The sequence below is a fragment of the Lepisosteus platostomus genome, chromosome 18 (assembly GCF_059453375.1).
Source record: "Lepisosteus platostomus isolate fLepPlt1 chromosome 18, fLepPlt1.hap1, whole genome shotgun sequence".
In the NCBI taxonomy this organism is placed as follows: domain Eukaryota; kingdom Metazoa; phylum Chordata; class Actinopteri; order Semionotiformes; family Lepisosteidae; genus Lepisosteus; species Lepisosteus platostomus.
The window spans coordinates 16,323,339-16,350,354 of record NC_142628.1 but is presented as its reverse complement, the minus strand read 5'-3'; the positions used below and the strand labels follow the sequence as shown (position 1 = coordinate 16,350,354).

Sequence of the window (27,016 nt, the reverse complement as noted above, 5' to 3'; positions counted from 1 at the left end):
TTATAATGCAAACACTACAGTTTTATTGCAGCTACCAGAAGTTCCATACAAGCACATGTGAAACGCAGTAAAATACGATCAATGTCATATCCGTTGGCCTAATGGTACATGCAATATTTAGAAGTACATTGTTTTATTATATTATAGATGTGCTAATGTCATTATCACCCACTCAAGAAGAGGATATAAATATGAGACATGTATCTATGGGTCAGAGCCTGAAGCTCATGGCCAGTCGCCCTCCTGCTGTCCCGCTCACTGGCGGCCCCTGCTGGCCGTGACGAGGAGCAGGTCGCTGTACGAGTCCTGGCAGCGCGTGTCCTTGCAGCCGCACTCCTCGATGTGGGTGTAGGTGTAGGGCACGGAGGAGCCGTCCGCACACTGCAGGGTCACGCTCCTCTGGCTGGTGCTGAGCTCCTGGCAGCAGCTGCACTTGTGCTGCATGGCGTTGGCCTCGGAGGAGTACCTGGGGGACACAGCACGGGGGTCAGGGCCTGGGGGCCCGCGGGGAGGAGCCGCAGGGCAGTGTGGACACACCTGAGCGCTGGCCATGGACAGGGACAGGCTCCACCGGTCTCCACTGCACAGACTCTGAAAGGAGTTCCTGTGATGGCACTGACTGAGGGGTGGGGTTCCCTACTGGACGAGGACTGCATGTGTCTGAGATGATGAAGGACTGAGCTCTTGTCTCAGACACATCAGTAAAGAATTAAGATGTTCTGATTCCCTGCAGGCGAAATAATAATAAAATAATATAGAAAAACATATAAAGGTGATGCCTGTGGACAGTGGGGTACATCACACTGGAGAGGAGCTGACTGAGACTGGGGGTCCCCCTGCCCTGCAGACAGTGGGGTACAGTGTGCTGGATCAGGGCAGGAGCTGACTGAGACTGGGGGTTCCCCTGCCCTGCAGACAGTGGGGTACAGTGTGCTGGATAGGGGCAGGAGCTGACTGAGACTGGGGGTTCCCCCGCCCTGCAGACAGTGGGGTACAGTGTGCTCGATCAGGGCAGGAGCTGACCGAGACTGGGGGTCTCCCTGCCCTGCAGACAGTGGGGTACAGTGTGCTGGATCAGGGCAGGAGCTGACTGACACTGGGGGTCCCCCTGCCCTGCAGACAGTGGGGTACAGTGTGCTGGATCAGGGCAGGAGCTGACTGACACTGGGGGTCCCCCTGCCCCAGGCCCAGCAGCAGGGCAGTACTCACATGGAGTAGGTGCTGCAGGCGCCCTCGCAGGACGACACCTCCACAGTCGTGCTGGACACACAGCCCTCGTGTGTGATGGTGGTGGGCTTCTTCTGCACAGTGCAGCTCCTGGGCTTCTCATCGCCTGCAGACACACACGGAGGGCATCGTTACTCAGCTGACAGCACAGCCCTGGCTCTGTGCTCTGCTCACATCCTCATGCAGCAGAGGAGGAAGCCCAGTCCTGCCTCGTACTCCTCCACCTTCCCTTCTTCATCTGACTATCTGCTCAACATCCTCAGCTGTTGGTGAGAGACGCTCCAGCCCTGAGAGGAGGGGGTTTTCAGTTTGTGTGAAACCCTGTGTCCAGCTGGCTGTACTTACAGATCTGACAGCAGCCGTCGTCAGTGTAGCGAATGGTGCCCTGAAACAGAAAACGATTTATATCAGTATGGTGCCACGTGACCAGTACTCATTAACCCAGCCAGGAGCCAGTCTGATGCCCAGTGTATTACTGTAGCCCAGTCTAGTGACAGTCTGATGCCCAGTGTATTAGCCCAGTCTAGTGCCAGTCTGATGCCCAGTGTATTAGCCCAGTCCAGTGACAGTCTGATGCCCAGTGTATTAGCCCAGTCTAGTGCCAGTCTGATGCCCAGTGTATTAGCCCAGTCTAGTGCCAGTCTGATGCCCAGTGTATTAGCCCAGCCTAGTGACAGTCAGATGCCCAGTGTATTAGGTCAGTCTAGTGCCAGTCTGGTGCCCAGTGTATTAGTAGAGTCTAGAGTGAGGTTTGTATCCAGGAGACTCACAGGGACACAGTCATCAGGGTGGAACACCTGGCAGGCTTTCCTGGTGCTGATGGGCACGTACTGCCCGTTGATCATGAAGCACTGGTAGAGTGTGCAGTTGTCTCCAGGGAAGGTGATGTTCTGTCCAGGCTGTGAGGGGAGAATGGAGAGGTGCTCCTGTGATGAGTGTTAATGAGATCCAGGGGCAGGTGTAGCAGTGGCAGTAGTATCAAACCCAGCAGTTTGTAGCAGTGTAGTAACAGTAGAACTAGAAGCATTGTAATAAATGTCAGTGAGAAGTAGGTCCATCACACACCCCTGTCCCCTGAGACTGAGACAGTGCTCTTACTCACCTTCAGCTCATACAGAGGGCTTTCACCATTTCCACTCGGATTCCCACTGCTGCCTGTTGGTGTGGGGTTGTCATTGTTGCCTTTCGGTGTTGTGTTGTCACTGTTGCCTTTAGGTGTTGTGTTGTCATTGTGGCCTTTAGGTGTTGTGTTGCCATTGTTGCCTTTTGGTGTTGTGTTGTCATTGTTGCCTTTAGGTGTTGTGTTGTCGTTGTTGCCTTTAGGTGTTGTGTTGTCATTGTGGCCTTTAGGTGTTGTGTTGCCATTGTTGCCTTTAGGTGTTGTGTTGTCATTGTTGCCTTTAGGTGTTGTGTTACCTTTAGGTGTTGTGTTGTCATTGTGGCCTTTAGGTGTTGTGTTGTCATTGTTGCCTTTAGGTGTTGTGTTGCCATTGTTGCTTTTAGGTGTTGTGTTGCCAGTGTGGCCTTTAGGTGTTGTGTTTCCATTGTTGTCTTTAGGTGTTGTGTTGTCATTGTGGCCTTTAGGTGTTGTGTTGTCATTGTTGCCTTTAGGTGTTGTGTTACCTTTAGGTGTTGTGTTGTCATTGTGGCCTTTTGGTGTTGTGTTGTCATTGTTGCCTTTAGGTGTTGTGTTACCTTTAGGTGTTGTGTTGCCATTGTTGCCTTTTGGTGTTGTGTTGTCATTGTTGTCTTTAGGTGTTGTGTTGTCATTGTTGCCTTTAGGTGTTGTGTTGCCTTTAGGTGTTGTGTTGTCATTGTTGCCTTTAGGTGTTGTGTTGCCTTTAGGTGTTGTGTTGCCACTGTTGCCTTTAGGTGTTGTGTTGCCATTGTTGCCTTTAGGTGTTGTGTTGCCAGTGTGGCCTGTGCTGCCAGTGGGAGTGGTGTTGCCATCGGTGTTGCCAGTGCTGCCCGGGATGTTGGGCATGGGGAAGACACAGGCAACCTGGGTGCACTTTCCACAGCACTGGCCAGGGACCTCCTGGTATCGGAAACCCTGTGGTTTGAGGAAAGAGCACAGTTAACAGCAGAGGCAGGGCTGTGGAGACACACGTGTGAGGGGCTTCAGTCCCAGCAGGGGCCCCCTAACAAGCAAAGGCTCAACAGCTGCCTTGTGCTCTGAGAGTCTCCTTCCTTCATCTACACACTTTCCAGGCTCTGTCCAGTTCTCCTCTATCAATCGCACCAGTAGGACATCAGAGCTGTATCACTTCTCTCACCGCTGGGCAGTTCCTGTCGCACGTCTGCTTCCTGCACTGCATCTGGTGCAGCTGTGTGAAGGGGTCTATCTCAGAGGTGCACTGACACTCCTCGCACAGGGACACCGGCACGATCACCCCAGGCTGCACAGGACAGGACAGGAGACATGTGACACATCCTCACCACGGCACCGCGCAGCTCTTCCAGGGGTTCAGGGGTGCACAGACCTCCCCTGCTCTCCGAGTGGCCCTAGGAGGGGGGAGGGTCTCTCTTACCTGGTACTCGATGTTGTTCAGGACACAGACGTTCCTGGGCTCTGCAAATGCAGAATGAGCACCGTTAACAACACAAGATCAGTCAATCAGTCATATAAATCCTGCACTGGACATCTTAGATATTGGATATCTTGAGTACAAAATGAGGATAATTTTGTCCTTGACTAGACTCTGTGACTTGGGAACTGAAAGAGTTTCACATAGCTGGATTCTGATCTCTGTCTTGGTTCTGTTTCACACTGGAGCCACTCAGAGTGGCTGTGGGCCTGTGAGGTCCTGTGTCTGAACTTTCCCCAGTGTGGTCCAGTGCAGTGGACTATCTCCATCCACCCCATCTTTGTCCCTAACGAGCTGCTTGAATCCTCCCTCATTCAGATCAGTTACCCCAGCAAAGCTCACTGTTTGAGTCAGCCCTCTCCCCCACCTCAAGCAGACTGCTGAAACAGGACAGATCAGGTTGCAGACTGCATCCATCAGATCACACATGAATCATGTCTGCGTCATGCATGAATTCATGTCGGGGTACTAGAGGCTGGAAACACTGTGCAGCTTCATATTGGGCTGTGGTGGGCCCCTATTGTCAAACAGCTCAGGTACAGATCCTTGAGCGTTACTTGTGCTGCAGAAATCAATCAGAGAAAGACAGAGGTCTTGTGAGCGAGTCGGGGGTCAGTCGGTCAGCAGGCTCACCGCAGGAGGACACGCAGATATCCGAATGGGGGCTGGACAGCATGGTTCCATTGGGACAGAAACAGCCCTCGGCCAGATGAGACCTTTCACTGCTGACAAATTCCTCATTATACCTTTGATACAGGGATGACACAAAGAAACAGTTTTATAAAGTTTTTTTATGTGTGCAGGATATATCCAATTGACACAATATCTATGCAATCTTAGAGACAATGGCAGATAATTCATGACTATATAAGTTAGAAGCTCAGTGCCTCAAAGACAGACAAAGACAAACTGTGACAGAGAGACTGAAGCCCCTTCTCTCAGCAGCTGCAGGAGGTTGTCATTCCCAGGAGCCCCTGAACTGTCTGGCTGTACCTGTGATTGCAGGTGAGCTCCACCTCGGACCCACAGGCTCTGTACTCCTTCCCACTGGGACACGGGAACACTGCAGAGACACAGCAGCAGAGTGTCAGGATAGGACAGGACACAGTGAGAAATCAGCACAGGAGACATGGCAGACAGGTCCTCTTAAGTCACTGCCGACCAGAAATACCTCTTCTTGAGTTCTGACTCAGATTCCACTGCTCATAAGCTCATGATAAGAATCTGGTGCAAAACATTTCACTTTCATGGTGTGATCAAATTGGCACTGCATGATCTCAACAGGTCACTGATGTTGCTTTTAGGTAACAGGATGGGCGCTCAGGGAAACAGCACGGCCCCTGTAGAGGTACGAGGGGCTGATCCGGACAACATGGGCGCAGAGCAGTGCCGTGTCCTTCAGCAGTGAGTATCGAGCTGAGACTCACAGCACTGGCCCCCAGTGTGGTTCCTCCAGTCGATGCAGACTTCCTGCTCCGCACACAGGGCGGCGTAGCTCTCCAGACCGCTGCACTCCACGTCCGCATCGCCCAGCTCGCAGGCGTCCGCCACGCAGGACTGGAAGAAGGGCTCTGGAGGGACCAGGGCGTGGCAGGGCCGGAAGACTCTGTGGCAGAGAGGAGCAGGCTTATCTCCGTGAAGCAACAGAGCAGGTCCCCGACCCCAGAGCAACACTGTGAGGGCAAGCTGAGTCTGCAGGGTGACTCACTCGCTGTGGATGAGGTCGCAGAGGGCAGACTTGCAGGGGGTGGTCTGGGTGGACGGGACAGTGGTCGGGGTCCCAGTGGGGCGGGAAGGCGTTGGCGCCGTGGTGGGCTGTGAAGTTGGCGCGGCCGTGGTGGAGATGGGCTGCTCACAGGCTGACTTGTTCTGGCCAGGAGCCAGCCACTCCTTGGCCATCTTGGTGCAGGAGTCTGCGATGTCGCCGCTGGGCAGCTGGCAGTCGTCCGCCCTCTGGTTGGTGCAGGTGCCTGTGGAGGAGGAGCTGCGCTTGAGCACTGGTGTTGGAAGGGAAGGGTCAAAGCCCTCAGAGGGTCAGACAGCTCCAGGAGAAGTGAGAAAATCAGAAGAGTTGCCTGTTGTGTGTTTCTACACTCTCACTCCAGGGCTGAGTTTGTTACTCAGTGTGCCTCTGCCTAACTTCCACAATTCAAATCCTAGGCCTCTTAGACTTTCTAAAAATGATCTTAGAGTCCTGTAAGATCCCACACACCACAATTTCATTCTGCTGCACTCAGTAAAAGCTGCACAGCACTGGCAGGAGGTGATCAAGCAGTAGTACAGAACACAGTTATCTGTGCCCTGATTTAGGTGGAGTTAGTTACAATCCAGAGGACGTCATGTGGTAACTGGCACTGAGTGGGACACTCTGGCCTCAGCTGGTGCTTTCCGAACAAAGCAGACACCCACCACACAGCCCCTCGGTGTTGTGGGAGAAGAGTTTGTACGGCACGCTGACCACGAAGACCATGCCCGCGTACGCCACGTCCACATTGATGTCCACGATCTGCACGCTCAGGCTGACGCCGGTGGAGGAGATCTTGAAGCCGCTCCTGTACAGGCTGGGGAAGACTCGTCGGCCGTTGAAGAAGACCTGCGGCAGGTCAGACCGGAGAGAGAGAGGGAGAGGGGTCGACGCTCGGTCAGGGTAGCAGGACCCTGAATTCGGACAGTATTTGAACGTTTTTACAGTGCACTTGTGAACAAACGTGGGGACAGGAACATGCGACTCTGCAGCTCCAGGTCAGGAAGGATCTGGGGCCACAGAGCCGGAACAGAAGCCTCGAGAGGCCAGTGCTGGCGCAGGGGCCAGCGGGTGCTGCTGGTTACCAGGTTCTGGCGGTCCCTCTGGGTCAGCGTGACCTCGTTGGCCTGGTAGAAGATGCGCAGGGTGCGGGCGCAGCGCCCCCTCCTGCGGCCGTGGCAGTCCCCGTCGTCCACGTAGACGCGGAAGTGGTCGAGCCGCGGGGCGACCTGCTGCACCAGCACGTGTGTGCACGGCCCGCTGTAGGGGTAGTACGTCCCGTCGAAGGTCATGTGGTGGCGGTACCCCCAGCCGGCGCACACGCCTGTCAGAGAGGGAGGAGGGGGGGTGAGGACAGGAGGTCCTCAAGAGGAGGAGGCTCAGCTGGAGAAGAGCTGAGGAAGAGCAATTCATCACAGCTGCTTGGGCTCCTGGGTTTCAGCAGCAGCAGGCAGATTCGTTTGCATTTGAGCTGCTCCGAGGAAGCAGTTAGAGACTGAAATGTCTTCATGTGCTCCGGTACAGACTGTGGCCCTTGCTCTGCCTGTGTTGAGATACATGGGCTGAAAGCAACACGCTCCTCTCTGAGACACTTGGCATGACTGTGTCTCGGGCGTCCCACCCCTGCCCTCGGGCAGAGCAGAGACTCACATTCACACTCGTACTGGAAGCAGCAGCCCGTGGCGTCGTACACCTTGTGGGCCGGCCGGCCGTTGGCGCAGGTCAGCGGCTGCACCGGGCTGCACTTCACGGGCTGCACGGAGATCTGGTTGGGCCCCTCGCAGGTGGCGTAGGTGCACTTGTCTATCTTCCAGGTCTCGTTCAGCTGGGGGGACAAGTTCACAGGCTTGCGCTTCACAACTGTTCTCCTCCAGTCCCTTTAACAGAGCCCAGGAAGGAGGGGCCTGCAGCAGGAGTTTCAGTGAAGCAGTCTTATTGGTGTAAACTCTAGACACCATGATGCCTGCTGGTGCAATTCTCTCTGCCTCTTATTGTTGACTCCGATGTGAAGGAGAGCTGGGACTAAACCCTTTGTAGCTACTTAGTAAGTCTGCTGCAGTACATAGACAGGTTACTCTGGACAGCACTGTAAATGACAGCATTACAAGAGCCCTGTTGTCTGTGATTACTGACGTCAGTACCCTCGCCTCAGGGACAGACAGGAGACAGGGTCACATTCGGCATGAATCACAGACGCTGGAGGGGCTGGGCTGTGTCCTTACCTTTCTTGGCGGAAACACAGCAGAGCAGTCTTTCTCTGGAGCTGTGGTGGTCGGTAGTCCTGGGGTTGAGGTCTTGGGGGTCCCTGTTGTTGTCTCCGCAGTGGTGGCTGGGGCACTGGGAGTGGAGGGGCATTCCGTAACGTGTCTCTCAATCCCACAGGTGGCGTTGCAGTAAGCAATGTAGCACCACCCGCCATTGTCTGTCGTATTGTATATGGTGCTCCCTGAACAAAGACAAGCGAATGGACAGTCGTTTTTGATAATACTTTCAGAATGAGGTCTGTGTACATCACGGGGGTGAACTTTGTGAGGGAAGATGATTCTATTTAAAACCCCCGAATGCAATTTATAATCAACAAACTAGAGAGAAAGAAATGCACTTATCGTTTAAACCTTTTGTGGAAAATTTGTAGAAATGAGGCTCTCTGTTGTTAGATGTGTCCAGCATACTAAGCACAAAGACCCCAAACAAGGAATAACAAAAAGTCTCCAGCCTCACCAGGAGGAAGGTTCTGTTCCTGGAAGCGGCAGACACACTGTGTCCTGGCACTGGTCACCGAGGGGCTGGTCACCACCCGGGTGGTCTTCATGGGAGTGGTCTTCTCAGTAGTGGCAGGAGGGGATCCGGTAATGACTTTGGTAGTGGCAGCAGTCGTGCGTTTAGGTGTAGTAGATGCTACAGGTGTTGTAGGGTGTGGTGCAACAGTAGTCCGCTCACATGAGCCACAACACAAGAACCTCACCTCATAGTTCAGGCACATTTTCTGTGGGCCAGGCTGCCTCTGGTTGTAACACGTTAGTCCACCCTTCAGGTTACAGGTCGCGTTCTGATTGAGCTCAGAGAGTTTTGTCTTGGGGAAATCGACAGCTCTGCACTGAATGTTCCTGGGATTCACACACACCTCGAGTCCAGCTTTGCTAATTCCAGTGACATTCTCAAAATCTCCTCCAGATGATGCTGAGGGCTTGTTGACATCAAACCACTGCGTCCACCTACACAAGGGCTTACAGGCTGTAGTCTTATTGTGACTTACTGGGTGCGTTGATGTCACACGGGTACTGTGTCCTGGATGTGTCGTTCTGGTGACTCCAGGAGATGTTGAAGTTCTGGGTGTTGTGGTCCTCTTGGAAGTTACTGGACCTGAAGTAGCCCTGGTGGTTGATCCTGTAATGACTTTAGTTGTAGATCTGGGAGTGACGGTGGTCTTGACAGGAGTGGTTTTCAGAGAAGTTGGCAGGTGAGTAGGAGTTGTGGACTGGGGTTTTGTGGTGGTTACTGGGAGAGATGATGTCATGCGGGTACTTTGAGCCGGGCCTGTAGTTTTGGCAGTTGTGAAAAGAGTTGATGGTTTGGGTGTGGTTGTCCTCTCAGACGTCACAAAAGCTGAAGTAGATTTTGTCTCATGGCTCGTTTCTCCTTCTTTAGTTGTGGTTCTGGGAGTGATGGTGGTCTTGACAGGAGTGGTTTTCAGAGAAGTTGGCAGGTGAGTAGGTGTTGTGGACTGGGGTTTTGTGGTTGTTACTGGGTGGGATGATGTCATGCGGGTACTTTGAGCCAGACCTGTAGTTTTGGCAGTTGTGGGAAGAGTTGACGGTTTGGGTGTGGTTGTCCTCTCAGACGTCACAAAAGCTGAAGTAGATTTTGTCTCATGGCTAGTTTCTCCTTCTTTAGTTGTGGTTCTGGGAGTGATGGTGGTCTCCACAGGAGTGGTTTTCAGAGAAGTTGGCAGGTGAGTAGGAGTTGTGGACTGGGGTTTTGTGGATATCCGAGGGGTTGTGGTGGAGGCTGTAAATTTAGGAGTGGTTTTTACAGTAGTGGAAAATCCAGGTAATGTCTCTGTAGTAGCAATAGTCTGTCTTTGTGTTGTTTGTCCTGTAGTTATCCTTTCAATAGTGGTCTGAGCAGTGGTAGTCTTTCCAGGAGTTGTTTGTCCAGGAGACACATGAGAAGATGTTATTGATGGTATTCCAGAAGTGGGCTTTTCAGTTGTTTTCTTTTCAGTAGTAAACTCTGTAGTTCTTGTTTTGGTCGTTGCGGTAGATCGTTGTGAACTCATGGGAACTGCTGTGGATGTTGTCACAGTGTTACTATGTGCTGCTTCACTTGTAGTTTTCACGACCTGCGTTGTCTCCATGGTGCTTTTCAGAGACGTTGTCACCTGGCTAGTGGTTGTAGACAGGGGTTTTGTGGAGGCGTAAGGGAGAGTTTCTGGAGACGTTTTCTTGGAGGTTGTTTCCCTGGTGGTTCTTTCAGTAGTGGTCCAGGTGAAGTCTGGAGGTAGAGTCAGGTCGGGCATGGTTTCTGTTAGATCCAAAATGTAGCTTGATGTTGTCCGAATCCTAGTTGTCCGGGCTGTAGTTGTCCTTGTCTGAGAGGTCTGAGCAGATGTTTTCGTTACTGTTGGGATCACAGTGGACACAACCGCTCCAGTTACTGGGTGCGATGATGTTGCTTTGGTACTGTGTCCTGGACCTGAAGTAGCCCTGGTGGTTGATCCAGTAATGACTTTAGTTGTGGTTCTGGGAGTGATGGTGGTCTTGACAGGAGTGGTTTTCAGAGAAGTTGGCAGGTGAATAGTTGTGGACTGGGGTTTTATGGTGGTTACTGGGAGAGATGATGTCATGCGGGTACTTTGAGCCGGACCTGTAGTTTTGGCAGTTGTGGGAAGAGTTGATGGTTTGGGTGTGGTTGTCCTCTCAGAGGTCACAAGAGCTGAAGTAGATTTTGTCTCATGGCTAGTTTCTCCTTCTTTAGTTGTGGTTCGGGGAGTGATGGTGGTCTCCACAGGACTGGTTTTCAGAGAAGTTGGCAGGTGAGTAGGTGTTGTGAACTGGGGTTTTGTGGTGGTTACTGGGAGAGATGATGTCATGCGGGTACTTTGAGCCGGACCTGTAGTTTTGGCAGTTGTGGGAAGAGTTGATGGTTTGGGTGTGGTTGTCCTCTCAGAGGTCACAAAAGCTGAAGTAGATTTTGCCTCATGGCTAGTTTCTCCTTCTTTAGTTGTGGTTCTTGGAGTGATGGTGGTCTCCACAGGAGTGGTTTTCAGAGAAGTTGGCAGGTGAGTAGGAGTTGTGGACTGGGGTTTTGTGGTTGTTACTGGGAGGGATGATGTCACCTGGGTACTTTGAGCTGGACCTGTTGTTCTGGAGACTGCTGAAGATGTTGAAGTCTTGCCTGGCGTTGTCTTGGATGTTATAGGTCTTGTGGTGTGTGGTATAGCTGTGGTCTTCTCACACAAGCCACAACACAAGAACCTCACTTCATAGTTCAGGCACATTTTCTGTGGGCCAGGCTGCTTCTGGTTGTAACACGTTAGTCCACCCTTCAGGTTACAGGTCGCGTTCTGATTGAGCTCAGAGAGTTTTGTTTTGGGGAAATCAACAGCTCTGCATTGAATGTTCCTGGGATTCACACACACCTTGAATCCAGCTTTGCTAATTCCAGTGACATTCTCAAAATCTCCTCCAGATGATGCTGAGGGCTTGTTGACATCAAACCACTGTGTCCACCTACACAAGGGCTTACAGGCTGTAGTCTTGTTGTGACTTACTGGGTGCGTTGATGTCACACGGGTACTGTGTCCTGGATGTGTCGTTCTGGTGACTCCAGGAGATGTAGATGTTCTGGGTGTTGTGGTCTTCTTGGAAGTTACTGGACCTGAAGTGGATTTGATGGTTGATCCGGTAATAACTTTATTTGTGGTTCTGAAAGTGATGGTAGTCTTCACAGGAGTGGTTTTTAGAGAAGTTGGCAGGTGAGTAGGAGTTGTGGACTGGGGTTTTGTGGTTGTTACTGGGAGGGATGATGTCACCCGGGTACTTTGAGCTGGACCTGTTGTTCTGGAGATTGCTGAAGATGTTGAAGTCTTGCCTGGCGTTGTCTTGGATGTTATAGGTCTTGTGGTGTGTGGTATAGCTGTGGTCTTCTCACACGAGCCACAACACAAGAACCTCACTTCATAGTTCAGGCACATTTTCTGTGGGCCAGGCTGCTTCTGGTTGTAACACGTTAGTCCACCCTTCAGGTTACAGGTCGCGTTCTGATTGAGCTCAGAGAGTTTTGTCTTGGGGAAATCAACAGCTCTGCATTGAATGTTCCTGGGATTCACACACACCTTGAATCCAGCTTTGCTAATTCCAGTGACATTCTCAAAATCTCCTCCAGATGATGCTGAGGGCTTGTTGACATCAAACCACTGTGTCCACCTACACAAGGGCTTACAGGCTGTAGTCTTATTGTGACTTACTGGGTGCGTTGATGTCACACGGGTACTGTGTCCTGGATGTGTCGTTCTGGTGACTCCAGGAGATGTTGAAGTTCTGAGTGTTGTGGTCTTCTTGGAAGTTACTGGACCTGAAGTGGATTTGATGGTTGATCCAGTAATAACTTTAGTTGTGGTTCTGAAAGTGATGGTGGTCTTCACAGGAGTGGTTTTTAGAGAAGTTGGCAGGTGAGTAGGAGTTGTGGACTGGGGTTTTGTGGTTGTTACTGGGAGGGATGATGTCACCCGGGTACTTTGAGCTGGACCTGTTGTTCTGGAGACTGCTGAAGATGTTGAAGTCTTGCCTGGCGTTGTCTTGGATGTTGTAGGTCTTGTGGTGTGTGGTATAGCTGTGGTCTTCTCACACGAGCCACAACACAAGAACCTCACTTCATAGTTCAGGCACATTTTCTGTGGGCCAGGCTGCTTCTGGTTGTAACACGTTAGTCCACCCTTCAGGTTACAGGATGCGTTCTGATTGAGCTCAGAGAGTTTTGTCTTGGGGAAATCAACAGCTCTGCATTGAATGTTCCTGGGATTCACACACACCTTGTATCCAGCATTGCTAATTCCAGTGACATTCTCAAAATCTCCTCCAGATGATTCTGAGGGCTTGTTGACATCAAACCACTGTGTCCACCTACACAAGGGCTTACAGGCTGTAGTCTTATTGTGACTTACTGGGTGCGTTGATGTCACACGGGTACTGTGTCCTGGATGTGTCGTTCTGGTGACTCCAGGAGATGTTGATGTTCTGGGTGTTGTGGTCTTCTTGGAAGTTACTGGACCTGACGTGGATTTGGTGGTTGATCCAGTAATAACTTTAGTTGTTGTTCTGAAAGTGATGGTAGTCTTCACAGGAGTGGTTTTTAGAGAAGTTGGCAGGTGAGTGGGAGTTGTGGACTGGGGTTTTGTGGTTGTTACTGGGAGGGATGATGTCACCCGGGTACTTTGAGCTGGACCTGTTGTTCTGGAGATTGCTGAAGATGTTGAAGTCTTGCCTGGCGTTGTCTTGGATGTTGTAGGTCTTGTGGTGTGTGGTATAGCTGTGGTCTTCTCACACGAGCCACAACACAAGAACCTCACCTCATAGTTCAGGCACATTTTCTGTGGGCCAGGCTGCTTCTGGTTGTAACACGTTAGTCCACCCTTCAGGTTACAGGTTGTGTTCTGATTGAGCTCAGAGAGTTTTGTCTTGGGGAAATCGACAGCTCTGCACTGAATGTTCCTGGGATTCACACACACCTTGAATCCAGCTTTGCTAATTCCAGTGACATTCTCAAAATCTCCTCCAGATGATGCTGAGGGCTTGTTGACATCAAACCACTGCGTCCACCTACACAAGGGCTTACAGGCTGTAGTCTTATTGTGACTTACTGGGTGCGTTGATGTCACAGGGGTACTGTGTCCTGGATGTGTCGTTCTGGTGACTCCAGGAGATGTTGATGTTCTGGGTGTTGTGGTCTTCTTGGAAGTTACTGGACCTGAAGTGGATTTGGTGGTTGATCCAGTAATAACTTTAGTTGTGGTTCTGAAAGTGATGGTGGTCTTCACAGGAGTGGTTTTTAGAGAAGTTGGCAGGTGAGTGGGAGTTGTGGACTGGGGTTTTGTGGTTGTTACTGGGAGGGATGATGTCACCCGGGTACTTTGAGCTGGACCTGTTGTTCTGGAGATTGCTGAAGATGTTGAAGTCTTGCCTGGCGTTGTCTTGGATGTTGTAGGTCTTGTGGTGTGTGGTATAGCTGTGGTCTTCTCACACGAGCCACAACACAAGAACCTCACCTCATAGTTCAGGCACATTTTCTGTGGGCCAGGCTGCTTCTGGTTGTAACACGTTAGTCCACCCTTCAGGTTACAGGTTGTGTTCTGATTGAGCTCAGAGAGTTTTGTCTTGGGGAAATCGACAGCTCTGCACTGAATGTTCCTGGGATTCACACACACCTTGAATCCAGCTTTGCTAATTCCAGTGACATTCTCAAAATCTCCTCCAGATGATGCTGAGGGCTTGTTGACATCAAACCACTGCGTCCACCTACACAAGGGCTTACAGGCTGTAGTCTTATTGTGACTTACTGGGTGCATTGATGTCACACGGGTACTGTGTCCTGGATGTGTCGTTCTGGTGACTCCAGGAGATGTAGATGTTCTGGGTGTTGTGGTCCTCTTGGAAGTTACTGGACCTGAAGTAGCCCTGGTGGTTGATCCTGTAATGACTTTAGTTGTGGTTCTGGGAGTGACGGTGGTCTTGACAGGAGTGGTTTTCAGAGAAGTTGTCACCTGGCTAGTGGTTGTAGACAGGGGTTTTGTGGAGGCGTAAGGGAGAGTTTCTGGAGACGTTTTCTTGGAGGTTGTTTCTCTGGTGGTTCTTTCAGTAGTGGTCCTGGTGAAGTCTGGAGGTAGTGTCAGGTCGGGCATGGTTTCTGTTAGATCCAAAATGTAGCTTGATGTTGTCCGAATCCTAGTTGTCCGGGCTGTAGTTGTCCTTGTCTGAGAGGTCTGAGCAGATGTTTTCGTTACTGTTGGGATCAACGTGGACACAAGCCCTCCGGTCTTGGGAACAGTGGTGCTTCCTGTCCTGACCTCAAAGGTGGATGTTGTGGTGCCTCGAGTGGTGCTTTTCACTGATCCTGTGGTAGTTGGCGATGCTCTGCTGGATGTGGGCGGAGCGACTGTGGTCTCACACTCGTACAGGCTGCAGCAGAGCACCCTGACCTTGTAGTCGTAGCAGAGCGGCAGGCGTCCACTCTGATCCGCGTTCCTGCACAGCAAACCCTGGGAGACATTGCACTGCACGACCTGTCCAACGTCCGCTATGCTCTTGTTGGGGAAATTCTCCGCACTGCACTCTATCTGGCTTGGCTGACCACAGATTTTTCCTCCGCTTTCCTTAATCCTGTCGTACGTTTCAAAGTCTCCTTCACTGGGGCCCACTGTGGGAAAATGGGTGTTGAACCACTGGGACCACTGACACTGGCGCTTGCAGGTGGTGGGGGAGCTGGTGGACAGGGAGGTGGGGACGCTGCTGGACGTGAATGCGATCTTGGTGGTTCTTGTGAGTGGAGTTGGAGCAGGAGTGCTCAGTTTGACTGGGGTCGTCTCAGTGGTCCGGGTATGTGCCTGCGTGGGCGTCATCCTCGTTGATGCCGTCTTGCTGGTGTGCCCAGGGGTTGTGAGCTTGCTGGTGTGGGCGGAGGTTGTCCTGGTGCTGGAGGAGGCAGTTGTCTTGATGGGCTTGGTGGTATACTTAGTGGTGCCGGAGACGGTGGACTTGTGAGGAGTGGATGTTGTGGGGGCAGGGGTGGTGCTGTGGCAGGGCTTGTAGCTGCAGCACAGGACTCGGATCTCATAGTTGTAGCAGAAGGGAGGGAACTGCTGAGAGTTGCGGCAGACCAAGCCCACGGACTTGTCACACTGGACCACCTGGGTGAGGTCACTGAGTGGCGTGTCTGGGTAGCTGCTGGCCCTGCACTGTATGTCGCTGGGTGTCTTGCAGATGGAGTAGCCTTTTTCCTGGATGGCTGTGAAAGTCTCTAAGTCTCCATCGCTTCTCACAATATCAGGTTGGTGGACATCGTACCAGACTGACCACTCACAGGTCTCCTCTTCACAGTGAGCAACAGAGGTTTTTGTTGGTCCTGCAGAAGTAGCTGTGAAGGAAGGCGGGGTAAAGGGCATTCATTAAAATATGAACCTGGGTTAAGGAAAAGGTTTGTCAGAACAATTGGTATAAAACTTTGAAGGGATGAAAGTGAGAAATTAGAAAGTGCTTTGCACTTCTTTCACACTGTAGAATAGTTATGATCAGTTTCTGAAGCATAAACACCCAAATAATTCAGACAAAAGAGAACTCCCTTAATTACAGAAATATCATGGTCTACCATTATCATCAGATATTTGGTTTTCTAGATCAAGCATCTGTTGTTTTTAATGTGTAAGGTAAAGCAAACTACAATGTAGTGAATCTCCAGGTTGTAATAAAAGTCAGGACTCGAACACTTTCCCAGACCCCTGCACTTCGCCTGCAGATTGTGAAGAGGCCCCATGAAGGAGCTGAGCCTGCAGCTCAATGGATTCTGTTGCTCTCCTGGTTCTAGAGGAGCTGCTGCAGACCCCTGGTCCTCACCTGGTCCTGAGGTGGTAGAGGCCGGCTGTCTTGTGGTGAACTGGAAGGGGGTTGTGGGCTTTGCAGTGGTCATGGCACAGGGCCACACCCGTCTCTGGATCGTGCTGTTGGGTCCGCAGACGGCCGACATGCAGCCTCCGATACTGTCGGTGGTGTTGTAGATCACAGCGTTCAGCGGGTACTCTTGCATCTCGTAGACACACTTGCATTCTGGAGTCAAAGGGAAATACGACAGCTCAAGAGACATGTGATGCCAAACAGTGCACAGTGTCTGAAGCAATCCAATTTGGAAACGGTGCCTGTGTGGTGAGTGTGTTCGTTATTTTATTGCATGAGGGGAAAGTGAATGAATGGCCTCTACTCACCTTTGGGTTCATGAGAACACTGTATTCCTTTCATTGAGCAATAGCTGCAGAGAATAAGAAGGAAGCAAACATGAAAGTATTCCATCTATAAATATGAAATAGAAATAAGAACTATTTTTTTCTGATTATCTAAGCAGATTTTACATTATTCCGTATAAGCTCTTAATATATTCATTTCAACGTTTATGTAATGTTGGTACAGCAAATAAAATTAGAACAGATTCCTTTATTCCTGTATGGGAACTGTCTGTTTCACACCACATCCTGCAACAAATGTGATGAAAAACAAATCTGTCATTTTCTATAATTTTCATAATGTTCATATGTAGTCAAATCTTGAAAGAGATGTGAAAGAAAGAGCCTCCTATTAAGGATTGAATGTTATTTTGTAGTCTGTCTTTAGTAAGGAGATCGGTCTGTGTGATTCAGAAAATCCTTAGGTTTGACCTTGAACAGGAGCTATTCTTACAGGACTGTTTGGCATGGTCTGACTGGCCCTATAATTCCACCCACTAGATGGAAAGCATCTTATGTTTACATTTTGAATGACTTCCATGTTTCCAGTTATATTTAGCATTGTGACAAATTCCTGCTGGAACATTAAACCAGTCTGAATGTCCTTCTCTCCTGGTCACCTTCCCATGTCTCTCCCTCCTGGTCACCTGGGAGAAATATCCTGAAAGGGGGTGAAGTTCTAGCAATTCTGTAATCAGCAAAGCAGCTGCTGATCTAAAGACAGAGACTCACACAGAAGCTGCTCATGTCATCCATGTTGCTGCAGGGCTGACTGGCTTAATGACAACAACCCTGTCTGTGCCCACAGCTGGGCTGCTCCTGCCAGTCTTACCAGGCCTCGCAGTTCTTTGTGGACGGCACTCTCTCTCCATTGCTGTAGCGTTTCCCATTGGCATCGTAGCAGCCGCACTGCCTCCTGGCCACACAGCGCATCGAGTCCTCGTCGAAGAAGGGCTTCTTGGGGGGACATTTGGGGTAGCAGCCTGTTCACCACAGTAGGACAGAGGGACACCAGCTTAGAGGTTTGAGGATGAACAGGTTTCTTTGCTTAAACATCCGTGCAAGATCAGAGGTCATGAGATAAACCTCATCATTAACCAGCAATTCTGCACCTTTTGTTTAGAGTCTTTGAAAGGCTCTGGAGTGACGTTCCTACCTTCCAGGGCTGGGATCTGACTGGAGCATTCCCCTGAGGGGTTCCTGCAGGTCTTCATGCAGGGCGAGCCACAGGGCTTGTAGTGCCACTCACACTCTCCAGGGGGGTTGTAGAAGTCACAGAACAGAGCTGGGGGAAGGAGAGAGAGAGTAACAGAAGCTGAACTCCTTGCAGCTCTACGTGCACTTTTGTATCATTGCTGGTGCACATTGGAGGGGAGTTAGCACAGCTTTAGCACAGGTTGTTCTCTCTAACTGTACTCACGGCACATCTGGGGGCTCCTCCAGGCCACACAAACCCCAGCTGCATTACAGGCCCCAGCGTAGGCAGCCACAGCTGTACAGAAGCACTCGCAGTCTCCTCCACTGTCACAGGCACAGGAGTCCGTCACACAGGCGTCGTAGTACGGAGTGGGGTCCACCTGCAGACAGGGGGACACAGAGATGTCTCACTTCTCACATACAGTATGATGACTTCCCATCTTCTCCTGCCCTGGGCTGCCTGCAGCTCCAGTGTGATCGCAGTACCTGAGAGTGGCAGGCTGTGAACACTCTGCTCTGGATGATGCTGCACTGTTTCTCTGCCCAGGACTTCCTGTAGGGGTTGGAGCTGCAGGGGTTCTTCTCCACAGTCTTATCTGGGCAGCTGGGAGACACTTTCCAGCTGTTCCCAAACTGCTGGGCGCTGACCACCAGCTCCCGGCTCATGACGGTGAAGTCATTGCTCCCTTTGCCATCGTAGTTCCCACACAGGCCACAGGTTTTACCCTGGAAAGGGAGAAGGGGAGAGAAGGAGCAGGAGAGAGGGGAGAGGAGAGACAATGAGTTGTTCAGATTTTCCAGGGCATTTTGTGGTATGTTCCTTTCTGACTCATGTGTAATACATTCCTCACTCAGAATGCAATGAGAAGTGATGGGTTTTTTACAGTCAATGCTGAAAGCCCTGTGTTTGGCTCCTTATCATGAGCATAGTGAGATCTCTGTGGGTCTCTTTACCTTGAAGGAGGGGCTGAGCTTGATGGCCAGGCTGGTCCTCTTGTCCCACAGTAGTATCAGCCCATTGCTTGCCTCCACCACCAGGTACATGCCCATGTGGCTGATCTTGTAGGGCACGTCGGCGCCAGTGTCTCTCGTCACCACCTCGTAGCGCCCCTCAGACAGACGCAGCTCGTTTTTCTGCAGGAGCAACATGCCGATCCGTTACTCAGAACTGCAGTCAGCACAGACAGTAGCAATCTGATGATTTCTGGGAGGAGGGGGAGATGTCATCAGAGTGTCTGGCTTATAAGTATCCGGCTGCCCCTCCACACAGTTAATTTAACCCACTTCCCATGAAGACTCGTGCTCTGGTGTCTAAATTATGAGACAGTGTGAGAGTGAGTTGGAAGTAGAAAGGGAACAGGGGTAAGTCTAGCTGTAGGCGTCCTGTCCTCAGGGTGGCGATGTGGTTCTCCAGGCAGGAGGGACAGTTATGATCCCCTGAGAGCTGCAGGCAGGGTAGCGGAGTCTCACCCCCAGGAAGAGCTTGATGGCCTTGGAGCAGGTGGTCCCAGTGGTGCCACAGGGGATGTTCTCAGTGATCACCCTGAAGGTGCCGTTGTCTGGGCTGCTGCTGCAGTAGTCCTGCACACAGGAGAGAGCAGGGGTGAGAGACACAGCCTGGGTGGTCTGTGGGACATTGCCTGAGTCGAGGACTTTTGGGGAGACACGCAGGTGGGAGGTCAGATTCACGGGTCTCTGCTCGTGTGTGAGGCTGTCCGACTCTGGAGAGTTTACTCCCCGTGTCGCAGAAGCAGGGAAACGGGCGATTGGAAGGAGGAAGGAGGGTCCTGGTGGCTCTCTCTTCGGACTGGGGACCACTCTGGGGGCCCTCCCCGGCGCAGTGCATACCTGACTCAGGGTGTATTCACACTCGCCATTGAAGTCGAACCTCTTCCCATCGAAGGTGTGGTAGTGCCCATCTCCATAGATGGTGCAGGAGCCCTGGCACTGCCTGTCCGTGCATTGCCACTTCCTGGCATTGCAGGTGCTGGAAACAGGAGAGGGGACATTTTTAATGCAGCATTGTTGAAATATGGCTTCACGTTGTGTCATTGTTGTGAAAGGGGAGTTGCAGGTAAAACACAATGGTCAGCCCACCAGGTGTTGCAGCCGACTTGGATTTTCTCCCCAGGCTTGTACTCCAGTCCGTTGTGGACGCAGGGACACTGGGAGACGGGGACACAGCGTCCATGGCCGTTGGACACCAGGCCCTCTGGACACACGCAGCCAGAGATGCACTGTGTGCTGATCTGCAGGGAGCACAGGGTCAGGATTAGCCAGTACAGGATGACCTCTAGAGGGCAGTGGAATGCAGGTGACAGTACAGTGTGTGCAGTCTGTGTTTGGTGTGACAGTGCTGTGTGTGTTTGGAGTGACAGTACAGTGTGTGACAGTGCTGTGTGTGCAGTCTGTGTTTGGTGTGACAGTGCTGTGTGTGTTTGGAGAGACAGTACAGTGTGTGACAGTGCTGTGTGTGTTTGGAGTGACAGTACAGTCTGTGACAGTGCTGTATGTGTTTGGAGTGACAGTACAGTGTGTGACAGTGCTGTGTGTGTTTGGAGTGACAGTGCTGTGTGTGCAGTCTGTGTTTGGTGTGACAGTGCTGTGTGTGTTTGGAGTGACAGTACAGTGTGTGACAGTACAGTGTGTGCAGTCTGTGTTTGGTGTGACAGTACAGTGTGTGTTTGGAGTGACAGTACAGTGTGTGCAGTCTGTGTTTGGTGTGACAGTGCTGTGTGTGTTTGGAGTGACTGTACAGTGTGTGACAGTACAGTGTGTGCAGTCTGTGTTTGGTGTGACAGTGCTGTGTGTGTTTGGAGTGACTGTACAGTGTGTGACAGTGTTGTGTGTGTTTGGAGTGACAGAACAGTGTGTGACAGTTCAGTGTGTGCAGTGTGTGTTCAGAGTGACAGTACAGTGTGTGATGGTGCCGTGTGTGTTTGGAGTGACAGTACAGTGTGTGCAGTGTGTTTTCAGAGCGACACTATAGTGTGTGACACAGGGCTGTGTGTGTAGTGTGTTTTCGGAGTGACACTATAGTGTGTGACACAGTGCTGTGAGTGTAGTGTGTTTTCGGAGCGACACTGTAGTGTGTGACAGTGCTGTGTGTGTAGTGTTTTTTCGGAGTGACACTATAGTGTGTGACACAGTGCTGTGTGTGTAGTGTGTTTTCGGAGCGACACTATAGTGTGTGACACAGTGCTGTGTGTGTAGTGTGTTTTCAGAGTGACACTAAAGTGTGTGACACAGTGCTGTGTGTGCAGTGTGTTTTCAGAGCGACACTATAGTGTGTGACACAGTGCTGTGTGTGTAGTGTGTTTTCAGAGTGACACTATAGTGTGTGACACAGTGCTGTGTGTGTAGTGTGTTTTCGGAGCGACACTATAGTGTGTGACACAGTGCTGTGTGTGTAGTGTGTTTTCAGAGTGACACTATAGTGTGTGACACAGTGCTGTGTGTGTAGTGTGTTTTCGGAGTGACACTATAGTGTGTGACACAGTGCTGTGTGTGTAGTGTGTTTTCGGAGTGACACTATAGTGTGTGACACAGTGCTGTGTGTGTAGTGTGTTTTCGGAGCGACACTATAGTGTGTGACACAGGGCTGCGGTGACTCACACAGTCGGTGTCCAGTGTCCTGCAGCTCTTGTGACACTCCGCTCCAGGGGAGCCCGGCTGAATTTTGGAACAGTCCAGGAAGATCATCGGCTTCGTGCACTCTGGAGGAGAGAGCGAGGCAAGAGGCCGCTTAGTTCCTTGTGCTTAATCTAGCCACAGTCTCACGAATCATTTCAGTCCAGAGGAGAGTACCTGGTTTCAGGGGGGTCGACCCCATGCAGTTCAGTGTTCCCCTGCTGCATGTGCTGAAAGAGGAACAGAGATCATCAAGACCATCACTCTCTTGGATCAAAGCAAGAGCAGCAAATTCATCTTCTGATTCCCAGCAGTGCACTGTGGAAATGTGCCTCTCGGACCCCTCCGGCAGACAGGAACTCACCACAGAGTCCCGTCCCTGGTCACGGTCTCGCCAGTTGGCACCACTGTGCCCTGGTAGTAGCAGGGGCACTGTGAAGGTGGCACACATTTGCCCTCCTCGTCCATGTAGGTCCCCTTGGCACAGCCACAGCCGTCCACAGGCACAAACTGGACGCTACAGGTGGGGTCAGGCTGGCTGAGGGAGCGGCAGGTGCGATTACAGCTGGTCATGCTGTAGCCAAAGACCAGAGTCCTGGGGCAGGTGCTGGAGTACTTGGCTGAAGGAAGGGAGAACCAGGGTTTCAGTCACAGGAACACTCCCTTCAGGTGTCTGAACTTCCTGCCCTGAAAGCTCCCAGGTCCCTGGCTATTGCAGACACTTACTGCAGACACTGGCTCTCCAGCCGTCCAGCTGCACCCCCTTAGCAGCACAGGCACGGACGTACGAGGAGATGGCAGCACACATACAGGCCTCACTCTTCTCACAGTTACAGCTGTCGTACATGCAGTTCTGGGGGCAGAGGAGCAGGTATTAGGGGGGTCGGGGAGCAGCTGCAGGGGACAGAGGTGAGCGAGGAGCTGCTGTACCTTCTCGTAGGAATCGGGGAGGACTTCACCATGACAGGCAGCGAAAGGACCTTTCTTCTGGGACAGCAGGGAGCACCAGCGCTTGGCAAACTGCTCTGTGAGGGGAAGCACAGCAGCAGGTGAGAGAGAGGCCTGATGACTGAGATCTGCCCTGAGCCACGCTGAGGACACTGGACACTGACATCACTGAGCACACAGGCACAGAGCTCGCAGACCAGGCCTGACTGAACACACAGGCACAGACCTCACTGAACACACAGGCACAGACCTCACTGGGCACACAGGCACAGAGCTCGCAGACAAGGCCTGACTGAACACACAGGCAAAGAGCTCACAGACACAACCTCACTGAGCACATAGGCACAGAGCTCAGAGACCAGGCCTGACTGAACACACAGGCACAGAGCTCAGAGACAAGGCCTGACTGAACACACAGGGTCAGAGGTCAGGGACACAACCTCACTGGGCACACAGGCACAGAGCTCGCAGACAAGGCCTGACTGAACACACAGGCAAAGAGCTCACAGACACAACCTCACTGAGCACACAGGTACAGAGCTCAGAGACCAGGCCTGACTGAACACACAGGCACAGAGCTCAGATGTCTCAGATGTCTCCGAGAGGTTCAGTGGCTGGAGCTACTCTATGTACTGCCCAAGAAGCACGAGCCAGAAGCCAAGCTGGGAACCAGAATATGAGGAGTTTCATCCGATTCCGATTTTTCAGGGGGTCTGGGCGCTGGTACCACGTGTGTGTGGGACAGCGGGTGAGCAGGGGGCAGGAGCTGCGTACCGTTCTCCGCGCTCAGACTGCAGGGGCTCTCGAAACTGTCCTTCACGTCCAGGCAGCTGCCTCTGCTCTTCCAGCTGTTGCCGAAGGCTGAGGCCGTCCCCTCCACAATCCCACCCGGAGCTTGGAAATCGTCTGTCTGCACGTCGTTGTAATTCCCACAGAGCCCTGGGACAGAGAGCAGAGGGGCAGGACACCGTGAGACTCAGAGACAGAGGGAGACAGAGGGAGACAGAGGGAGAGACAGGAGGGAACAGAGAGAGAGACAGAGGGGGAGACAGAGAGAGGACCAAGGGAAACTGGAGGAGACAGGAGGGAGAAGGGAGGTTCACAGAGGGAGACAAGATGGGCACAAAGGACGGTAGAGAGAGACAGGAGGAGACACAGAGGGACAGAGGCAGAGAGGAGGAGACAGAGGCAGACAGGAGGGACAAAGAGGGAGGCAGGAGGAGACAGAGGCAGACAGAAGGACACTGAGAGAGACAGAGGCAGACAGAGGGACACAGAGAGAGGCAGGAGGGGACAGAGGCAGACAGAGGGACACTGAGAGAGACAGAGGCAGACAGAGGGACACAGAGAGAGGCAGGAGGGGACAGAGGCAGACAGAGGGACACTGAGAGAGACAGAGGCCGACAGGAGGGACACCGAGAGAGACAGAGGGACAGCGAGGCGGCTGTCCTACCGCAGGTCTGCTCCCGGTACGAGGGCTGCAGGCTGACGTAGAGCTGCAGCAGGGGGGAGCGCTGGAGCAGCAGCTGCAGGCCCAGCCTGGTGTGGATCACAGTGTAGGAGGAGGAGGGCGTGAAGACGGTCAGGTTATCTGTGAGGACGAGAGACAGGCTGCGTCAGCACACGGGCCCTCGCCCAGTCTCACAAGGACAAGAGCAGAGCAGAGCAGAGGAGAGGAGAGCAGCTCACTGGTGGCCACTGGCAGCTGGGACAGCATCCCGTTGACCAGGACGGAGCCGCTGGGCGTCACTGCTACCACCTGCAGGGGCACAACGCACACGTCAGAGGGGCACCTGCCTCCCTGCCACCCCAGCGCCAGGCCGGGGCCCATCGCCCACTGGGCACAACACAGCCGCTCGTTCTGCGCCACCAAGAGGCGGCAGGGCGTCTCTCTGCATGAGCGCGGCCTGTCTCTGAGGACTCACCGTGCTCGTGCCGGACACGGACAGGGTGACCGACTTCAGGCAGGTCTCGGTCTCCGTCAGCCCACACCTCACGATCTCCGCCACCAGGGTGAACTGGCCGCCAGAGCAGTCCTGTGGGGAGACGCAGACGGTCAGGTGGCCCTGCTGAGGCACACAGAGGGGCAGGTATCGGCGCAGGTGCAGCTGTCTGCTCAGGCACCTTGGCCAGGACGTAGGAGCAGTCTCCGTGGAAGGTGAAGGGCTTCCCGTCGAAAGTGGTGATGTGGGAGCCTCCCTCTACAGAGCAGGTTCTAGGACAGTCCAGGTCCTGGCAGCTCCACTGTCCCCCGACACAGGTGCTGCAGCCCAGACACACAGGGACACACAGGGACATGCAGAGACACAGGGACACAGGGACACATAGAGACACAGAGAGACACAGAGACACACAGAGACACAGAGGTACACATTGAGACACACAGGGAGACATACAGTAGAGACACAGAGAGACACAGAGACACACAGGGGGACACAGAGCAGAGAGAAGAGGATCAGAGTCCCATTCATGCTGTTGTTGACTGAACATGTGTGCAGAGTGTCGTTCATGTGTGTTGCATACTGTTGCCTTGTGTGTGCAGTGTTGTACAGTTGCTGTGCAGCTCTGTGTGCAGTGCAGCGTTGTAGAGTTGGTGTTCAGCTGTGTGTGTGCAGTGTTGTAGAGTTGGTGTTCAGCTGTGTGTGTGCAAAGCAGTGTTGTAGAGTTGGTGTTCAGCTGTGTGTGTGCAGTGCAGTGTTGTACAGGTGGTGTTCAGCTGTGTGTGTGCAGTGCAGTGTTGTACAGGTGGTGTTCAGCTGTGTGTGTGCGGTGCAGTGTTGTACAGTGTGCAGTGAGAGGCGTACCAGTTGCGACAGGCGCTGCTGTAGGACTGCCCTGAGGAGAAGGCTTTGCCATTGTGAGTGCAGGAGCACTGCTCCACCGGCACACAGCCCCTGTGGGTGATGTCGTCCAGGACAGTACCTGTCAGACAGGGGACAGTGTCCGTGAGAGACGGGTGAACTGGCAAGCTGGCTGTGGGGGTTTCTTGCACATTGACAGGACACTTGTTCTCCCAGCACACAGCAGATAAGAATGATCTGATTTGAAATCCATGGTGTCAGTCCTGATTCCTGCAGCTGCATGCTGGGATGGAGGGTCTCTTTACCTGGGGGGCAGAAACAGCCGCTCCTACACTCCTTGGTACAGATTTTGCCCCCAGTGGGGTTGGAGCAGGTGGCCGTGCAGGAGCTCCCACACTCAGTGTACACCATGCTGCGGGGGCATGTCCTGGCTGCAGAGAAGACAGGAGGAGACAGGTCTTCAGGTCCAGAGGAGGACAGGCCGGCTCAGGTAGACAGGCAGGTTCAAGCACAGAGGTAGAGAAGTAGGCTCAGGTATACAGGTAGGATCAGGTATACAGGTAGGATCAGGTATAGAGGTATGATCAGGTATAGAGGAAGACAGCAGGGCAGGCAGGTTCAGGGACACAGGTAGACACATTGGTTGAGGCAGACAGGAGCATTCAGGTACACAGGAGAGTTTAGGTAGACAGGTATACAGGATGGATCAGGTATACAGATAGACAGGTAGACAGGTAGACAGGTAGGTTCGAGCAGACAGTCGCAGTTTGCTGTTTGCAGACAGTTCACAGTCTCCTCACACTTGTCACTGGATTGTTCTGATCCTGCATTGCTGTCATTGAAGTGTGAAACTTCAGTTTCAGTGAGAATGTTTTGACCTGCTGACACTCAGTCCTGTCAGATCCAGCCCTGTCTGCTCCTCTGGGCTGCAGGATGCTGGAATCTCTGCCCTCTGCAGCACAGGGGCTCCCTGCTCCAGGAGGACAGCAGGCTCGGAGCTGGGGCTCCTGTCTCACTGCTCCTACGTGCACTCAGATCCCCAGCACACTCACGGCAGAAGCTGGGGGTCCTCCAGTTCTGGGGGCGCCCCCCGGCGTGGGCGCACTGGCGGGAGTACTCGGCCATGGTGGCGCACAGGCAGTGGGACTGGTTCCTCTGTGGGCACTGGCACACGTCCGACACGCAGGCTGGCACTAAGGAGGCCGGGGGCACCAGGGCACTGCAGGAGGACAAGGCTGGGCTGGACAGGATCTGCTCACACAGGGCTCTCTGGACAGAGACACAGAGGCACTGGTCACTCACACACACTGGGCACTCAGACTCTCAGACACTCTGGTCACACACACACACACACACTGGTCAATCAGACACTCAGACACACTGGTCACTCACTCACACTGGTCGTTCACACACACTGGTCACTCAGACACACAAACAACCACTGGTCACTCAGACACACTGGTCACAGACACACACTGGTCACTCACACACACTGGTCACTCAGACACACAAACAACCACTGGTCACTCAGACTCTCAGACACACTGGTCACTCACACACACTGGTCACTCACACACACAAACAACCACTGGTCACTCACACACAGTGGTCAATCAGACACTCAGACACACTGGTCACTCACTCACACTGGGCACTCAGACTCTCAGACACACTGGTCACACACACTGGTCACTCAGACACTCAGACACACTGGTCACACACACACACTGGTCACTCACACACACTGGTCACACAGACACACAAACAACCACTGGTCACTCAGACACACTGGTCACTCCGACACACAGACACACACTGGTCACTCAGACACACAGACACACACTGGTCACTCAGACAGACACTCACTGGTCACTCAGAAACACTGGTCAGTAGG

At 52.6% G+C, this 27,016-nt stretch overlaps 1 protein-coding gene across 1 annotated transcript; it reads right to left on the bottom strand.

Moving 5' to 3' along the window:
• LOC148645799 (uncharacterized) lies at positions 1–26,345 on the bottom strand. The gene is made up of 39 exons (XM_088611085.1): positions 26,175–26,345; positions 25,428–25,553; positions 25,126–25,243; positions 24,446–24,584; positions 24,247–24,357; positions 24,011–24,080; positions 23,775–23,912; positions 23,096–23,260; positions 22,304–22,398; positions 22,100–22,226; positions 21,738–21,993; positions 21,551–21,603; positions 21,359–21,459; positions 19,841–19,992; positions 19,592–19,730; positions 19,214–19,324; positions 18,698–18,877; positions 18,230–18,469; positions 17,967–18,123; positions 17,703–17,831; positions 17,379–17,529; positions 16,532–16,575; positions 16,167–16,376; positions 8,281–15,690; positions 7,782–8,005; positions 7,210–7,384; positions 6,645–6,883; positions 6,225–6,408; positions 5,524–5,785; positions 5,243–5,421; positions 4,809–4,878; positions 4,449–4,561; positions 3,759–3,799; positions 3,504–3,626; positions 2,330–3,280; positions 1,998–2,126; positions 1,573–1,612; positions 1,210–1,333; positions 1–466 (listed from the first exon to the last, which is right to left on the bottom strand). Exons 1-39 carry the CDS (start codon positions 26,245–26,247, stop codon positions 256–258), a joined length of 13,560 nt encoding a protein of 4,519 aa, XP_088467211.1. The 5' UTR covers positions 26,248–26,345; the 3' UTR covers positions 1–255.
• Positions 26,346–27,016: the final 671 nt, after the last annotated feature.